Source organism: Pteropus alecto, unplaced genomic scaffold (genome assembly GCF_000325575.1).
Source record: "Pteropus alecto unplaced genomic scaffold, ASM32557v1 scaffold155, whole genome shotgun sequence".
Taxonomy (NCBI): Eukaryota; Metazoa; Chordata; class Mammalia; order Chiroptera; family Pteropodidae; genus Pteropus; species Pteropus alecto.
Window position 1 is genome coordinate 11,318,121 of NW_006438113.1, and position 7,119 is coordinate 11,325,239.

Here is a 7,119-nt window from a genome sequence, read left to right on the forward strand (position 1 = left end):
CATTTCTTCTAAGTTATTAAATTTGTTATTATATACTTTTTCATATTATTCTTGTATGATCCTTTGTATTTCTAGTCGGTCATAATTTCCCCTTTCATCCCTGATTTTGTTTATTTGTGTCCTTTCTCTTTTTTCTTTAGTGAGCAATTAGTTTTTTGAGGAATCTCCATACTCTTTTCCAATTTGCTGTACCAATTTGCAGTCCTACCAGCAGTGTGTGCGGGGATCCTATTTTCATATTTATAACCAGTGTTTTGAACTCTGTAAGTTAGATTGCTTGACTCCATTATTCCTGGATCTCTGTTCTGTTCTCTCATATGGTTTCTGCCTTTTTGTCTTCCCATTTTGGCTGCCTTTCTGTGTCTGTTTCTATGTACTAAGCAAAGCTCTAAGTCTCCCAGTCTTATTAGTGCGGCTTTGTGTGGTAGGTGTCTAGTGGCACAGTCCTGAGAGGGGTCACTTGCCAGCCAAATTTAGTACCCACCTGTGCCCCTCCAGGACAACCTGTTAAGATTCAGTAAGCAATCCACAGATGTTATGCTTATAGTTGCCTCAAGAAGCCACGCCAGAAACCGCAGACAGCTGCCACGAGGGTGGGTCTTGGAGTTAGCTCAGCAAGGAGCACGGAGGACACAACTGGATGTGACTTGGGTGGGACCACGAGTTGGGGAAGGCGGAGTTTCAGGGAATCCTCTGGGCAGAGGGACCTCTGTTATCCATTTATGATGACTCAGGTATGGCGGGCCTGAGTCCACATGCTGGGAATGGGGAGGGCTCAACAGAGGAACAGTGGATACCACCAGCACTTCTACTTCTGTACAGAGTGAATCTCCCCTCAGCCCTCACTCTGATAACTCAGTGTTCCCCTGTAAGTCCCTGGTGCCCGCTGCACAGCTGAACCGATGCTGGTGCTCAGAGTGAGCAGATCCGTTACTGTGAAAGTCCGCTCACAGTCACGGCCCCTTTAAGAGGCATCTGCAGCTGCCAGCTGCCAGCTGCCGCTGCTATGGCCTCTGTCCTACTCAGCCTCTGGTGACCAGGCAGCCTCACATGTTCGCCCCTCCTACCTTCTACTGTTGCAGGGTGATTTCTTATTTCTCTCCCTAGTTGTAGTGCTTCTGTTCATCTAGATCCCAGGCAACTTTGCTCTCTATTTGCTCTGTGTTTCTGTGACAACTTTGATTTGGTCTCAAGAGGGATGAACAAAGCCTCTAACATCTCTGCCAAATCTTTCCCAATTCTAATTGTTTATATTAATGTATAAATGTTATATATTTAGACTAGAAGTAAATGTAACAATTTTATAATTCTGGTTGGTAGGGATATGGTGTTCTATTATCTTTTGGACTTGTCTGTATTGTTTAAATCTCAATACAGAGATTTAAACAAAAATTAAAAATAGAAAAGAAGTCATCAGTGATTACCCACTACTTATTTCATCGAGCCCAAACTTTCTAGCCATTTTAAGCCCACTGTGCTCTCATCCCAGTCCACCTGTTCAGCCTCATCTTCCATGCTTAAGCCACACTGAACGCTATTTGCTCTCTGCACATGGTCCTTGCTTCCCTGCCTCTATACAAATGCTCATTTTTCCCCTTGCCTAACATTTCTCTACCCTGTCTTACCTGCCAGAAATCTCCTTCTTATTCTTTAAGGCCTTACATAACTACTTCCATTGTCTCTCTTTCTTTTTTTTAACTACTCTACTCCAACCACATGAATGTAATTACCCTTTCCTATGATTCTCTGTAGCATTTTGGTATTCTTGTATGACTTTATATATATTTTGTAATTTATTATGATTATTTGTATATTTCTCTTCTTCTTCCTACTAATATTTATATAATATGAGTAGAGATCAATTTTTTTATCACCCACTTGATTTAGCAAGGTATGCAAATGTTTATTAAATGAATGCAAATGCATTATATAACTTTATTTGCTTCTTTCTAGTTTAGATAGGATTCCATTAATTTATATAACAAGTCACATCACCATCAAAATAACTTGCTTATCATATAAATGATCATTGTGCATATTTCCTCATCAGTTTATAATAGAAGGAACACAAAGTAGTATCAGAAGACTTGATTTCAAACCTTTACACAGTCCAACCAAATGACCTTGCAAAAGTTAAAGAATTTTTTGGGCTCTGGGTTTCTCATCTTTAAAACAGGATTTTATACATACATACTTACACACACACACACACACACACACACACACACACACACACACCCCTCCTCATAATAATGATTAGAGAACTAAATAAGAAAATATATTAAAGTGCTAGCCCAGCATGTAATATGGTTTAGATTAATTTTTGTTTATACTTTCCTCTGGGGTTTTTTTTCCTCATATATGATATATACAAATTGAAAGAGTTGTTGAACTAGATCAGCAGCCTCATAATGCTGTTCCATGGAGCCTGCTGCAGAGCTAAAGGAGAAGACAGAATGGGTAGGTCTCTGAGCCAGTAGTCTCCATTTCAAGAAAAGCCGGTGGGTTTTTTGGGTTTTTTTTTTAGCCTTATTGAGATATAATTAGCAAATAAAATTGTAAGGTATTTAAAGTGTACATTGTGGTGATTTGAATGTATACATTGTGAAAGGATTCCTATTATTTAGTTAATTAACACATCTATCACCTCACATGTTTATCTTTTTGTTGTTGAGAACATGTAAGTTCTACTATCTTAGCAGATTTCAATTATATAATACAGTGTTATCAGCTATAGTCACCATGTTTTACATTAGATCCTCAGACTGTATTTATTTTATAGCTGGAAGTTTTTACCCCATTACCAATCTCTCCCTCACCCCCTAGTCCCTGGCAACCACTTTTCTAATTTCAGTTTATATGAGTTTGACTTTTTTTTTTTTTTTTAAGATTCCATATATATATATGATACCAGGCAGTAGTTTTCTTTCTCTGTCCGGCTTATTTCACTTAGCATAACGCCCTCAAGATCCATCATATTGTTGCAAATGGCAGGATTTCATTCTTTTTCGTGGCCGAATAATATTCCATCGTGTATATATACCACATCTTTATTCATTCATCTATTTACGGACACTTATGTTGTTTCCATATCTTAGCAATTGTGAATAGTGCTGCAGTAAACATGGGAGTGCAGATATCTCTTCGATATCCTATTTTAGTTTTCTTTGGATATATACCCAGAAATGAGATTGCTGGGTCATATGGTAGCTCCATTTTTAATTTTTGAGGAACCTCTATACTGTTTTTCACAGTGGCTGCACCAGTTTATAGTTCTGCCAGCAATGCACAGGTGTTCCCTTTTCTCTACAACCTCACCAACACTTGTTCTCTCTCTTTGATAGTAGTCATTCTAACAGGTGTAATGTGATATCTCATTGTAGTTTTGATTTGCATTTCCCTGATGATTAGTGATGTCGAGCACCTTTTCATATACCTGTTGGCTATTTATATCTCTTCTTTGGAAGAATGTCTGTTCAGTTCCTCTGCCTATTTTTTAATTGGATTGTTTTTTTTGTTGTTACTGAGTTGTATAAGTTCTTTGTATATTTTGGATATTAACTCCTTACCAGACATATGGTTTGCAAATATTTTCTCCCATTCAGTACATTACCTTTTTATTTTGTTGATGGTTTTCTTTGCTGTGCAAAGCAGTTTTTCTTTGAGCTCTTTTATATTTCAGTGTTCCTGGTAAAATTTTATTTGAGGAAAAAGTTTCTGTATCCTAAAACAAATGTTAAAAACAAATTAGATAATTTCTTTCAACTTTAAAATACTATGTTTTTGTGATTATTGTTATGAACACTCTTATAAAAAATACTTATGTCTTTTATTTTTTTATAGCTCTCTTGCGATGAGCCCAGGTGAAGAAATCTTAACCTTATTACAAACAGTACCATTTGATATTGAAGAGCTTAAGAAAGAAGCCACTAATCTTCCCCCAGAAGATGGTAAGTGATGGACCAGGATAGAGCAGAAAAGAGTTAGAAAAAATTAAAACATTTCATTAAGTCTCACAGGGGCCATCCCCAAGGGTACCTGTCATGTGAGTATAGTATTGCAGTATCATGGTTTCTCCTTTTTCAGATGACCGGTGGTTAGATCTCTCACCAGAGCAGCTGGACCAGTTACTGCAGGAAGCTGCTGGCAAAAAAGAACCAGAACCCATTTCTAAAGAGGAAAATTATGACTTAACTCAAGTCTCAAAGAGCATGAAAGCTTTCATATCCAAAGTCTCAACCCACAAAGGAGCAGAGCTGCCTCGGTAATTTGTGATAAAGTGTAAATAACTAAATAGTTGTAACCCAGATGTTGAAGTCATCCATCGTTGTCAGTTCCATACTTTTTTTTTAGTAAATGATTTGTACTGTTTTATTTGTACTACTTTGTTTCCCTCTTTTGGTGTCTAGTACCATGATAATTTATCTAGTATCAGATTTCTAGTGACCTTATCTTTTGCTATCCTTAAGTAAGCTACAGAGACCACTCAGCAGATCTAAAAGCCATCACCCTAGAGCTATGCAGGGCAACTCTACACTGTACTCTTCAGACTTTTACTCAGAGCCTTATGGGCTCTTAACTCCTAGCTCTCAGCAAACTCAGACTTCTGATCTCCCATCCACAAGCAGATTGGAAGCGTCAAACTCAAAAGAGTGGGATAAAAGGGTTCATCAGAGGAAGAAATAATAACAAGAAATGGGAAATTACATTTGGCAAGTAATGGGAAAAAAGGTTGATGGAATTGTTATTTGCACAGCAAATTTGCCTTTATTAGTATTGATGCTCTTGAGCTCCTAAGATTAAAATTTATGTTCATATTTTCTCTTTAAGAAAGCAGGGATAAGGGAAGTTTTGTTCTTAATTGTTAAAGATTTAATTCTTAAAGAGATAGACTTTATTTAAATTAACTTAGATAAATAACTTTTTTTTTGCTAATGTTAGCTACATCTGTGGGAGGTGGAGAGTGGGTAGATCTCTAAATCAGCAAAAGTTAAATAAGCATAAGCAAAGTACAATTTTTACTTTTATTTTATCAGTGTTTCCCATTTCTGTTGCCCTGCAAGACCAGTAAGTATAAGGATTTTTAAAATTTAAACTGCAGTTTTCGATGCTGCACTTCTTTTGAGATATTTCTGGTAGTGTTCCTAACAATGGCACCACTTCAGAAAAAGTTCGAAGAGTCTTGTGTTTGGGATGAATTGTCTTTTTCCTTTACTCTTGCAGAGAACCTTCTGAGGCTCCAATCACTTTTGATGCAGATTCTTTTCTTAATTATTTTGATAAGATTTTAGGTAAGTTACAGTGTGATATTTGTTTTCATTTTGAAGCAGTAAGGAGTATGGCTGTGGCTAGAGCATTGACACATTGGATCTCTCAGAAGACAAAAATTAGCTTTCAACCTTGAATTATTTTCAACCTTGAATTATTGCTGTATTGAATGATTTTGCAAGACAATGGTTAGCTCAGTGCCTAACATAGTAGCTGCTCATTAAATATTTGTTGAATGAGTGAATGGTGTGTGTTCAGATAGGGTTTACCTTGGCTCCCGTGTTATTACTGTTTTAGACTTACTGTACTTATACAGTAATAATAAAAAAAACAAATAGCCCAATAAAAAAATATCAACAAAGGATATAAACAGGCAGTATCTCGAGGAACAAATATAGTCAATAAATATTTGAAAATAGTTGACTTTCTAGTAAGTAAATACACAATAAAAGTAAACTTCTTTTGCCCGTCATATTGGCAAAAGTTTAAAAGACTGATAATCAGTTTTCTCAAGGGTTGGAGAAATTATTAGTGTTCAAACTGTAGGGGTAGACGTGTAAGTCATCTTTTCGCAGGACAGTTTGGTACTCTACAATGTTTATAACATTTGACTTAGCAATTTTACTTCCAGGAATTTACTCTCTGAAAAAGATATATATGCTAAGATGGGGATTGAAGCATTGTAGTAATGAAAAACTGGAATATCTTAAATGTCTACCAAGAGAGAAATGGTTAAATAAATCTTAGCACAATTGACCCTGTAACAACATAGGTTTGAACTGTATGGGTCCACTCATATATGGATTTTTTTCAGTAAATACTATCAATATATTTTCTCTTCCCTATGATTTTTTTAATAATTGTTCTTTTCTCTAGCTTACTTTATTATAAGAATACATATAATACATATACAAAATATGTATTAATCAACTATGTTATCAGTAAGGCTTCTAATCAACAGTAGGCTATTAGTAATGTTTTCGGGGAGTCAAGTTATAAGCAGATTTTTGACTGCAGGGGGTCACATCCCAGCCTCTGCATTATTCAAGGGTCAACTGTACATCCATATTATGAAATACTTAATAAATAATGCCTTAATAAAGAATGAGGTTCATTTACATGTTTTGACAGAGAAGGACTTCCAAGACATAAAATAAGCAGAAAAGCAACTATAGTTCAACATTTTTATCTATGTAAAAAATATATATCTAAACTATATGTTTATATATATACAGAACTGCATAGATAAAGGTCTAGGTGTCCACCAAACTGTTAAAAGATGTGTAACTCTGGGAAGAGAGTGAAATGTGAGACAATAATTCTGTATGACTTGAATGTTTGCATCGAAATATATTCATGTATTATGTAGTTTTTTAATTTTTTAAGTAAAATGTTCTAATTAATTGAATTCACATTTTTTTTAAAAAAGCTGAATCTTTCAGTTTGGCCTGTGTACTTTTCTACAAATATCTGCCAGCAGTACTGTTTTCTAGAAGTGCTTTTTGTGAAGTAGTTTGCTATTAGATATTTGTCTTTTGCTGCTGATAATATTCTAATTCTTTCTAGAGATTTAATCACTCAAAAAAATTTATTAAGTTGCCTTTTGTGTGTTGGGGTGTAGGGCCAAGGCCTCATGAATCAGACTCTGATGACTTGGATGAGGAAGACTTTGATTCTTTAGATAGTGACGATAACTTGGATCTTGAAACACAGGAGCCTGGGGAAGCATCTGTAGAAGGAGCTCTTGATGATCTCAAGTCTTACATGGCCCAGATGGACCAGGAACTGGCACATACCAGCATTGGCAAAAGTTTCACCACCCAAAAGCAAATGGTATGTGTGTATTTAATC

At 35.8% G+C, this 7,119-nt stretch overlaps 1 protein-coding gene across 6 annotated transcripts in view; it reads left to right on the plus strand.

Moving 5' to 3' along the window:
• The window catches only part of ECD (ecdysoneless cell cycle regulator), a 31,802-nt gene that overhangs the window by 19,684 nt on the left and 4,999 nt on the right, over window positions 1-7,119 (plus strand). For all 6 annotated transcript variants that reach the window (XM_006915522.3, XM_025049331.1, XM_015592201.2 and 3 more), the window contains exons 10-13: window positions 3,844-3,950; window positions 4,087-4,264; window positions 5,224-5,291; window positions 6,890-7,101. In XM_006915522.3, coding sequence (XP_006915584.1) covers window positions 3,844-3,950; window positions 4,087-4,264; window positions 5,224-5,291; window positions 6,890-7,101 — 565 coding nt within the window. The remainder of the gene's footprint in view (window positions 1-3,843; window positions 3,951-4,086; window positions 4,265-5,223; window positions 5,292-6,889; window positions 7,102-7,119) is intronic.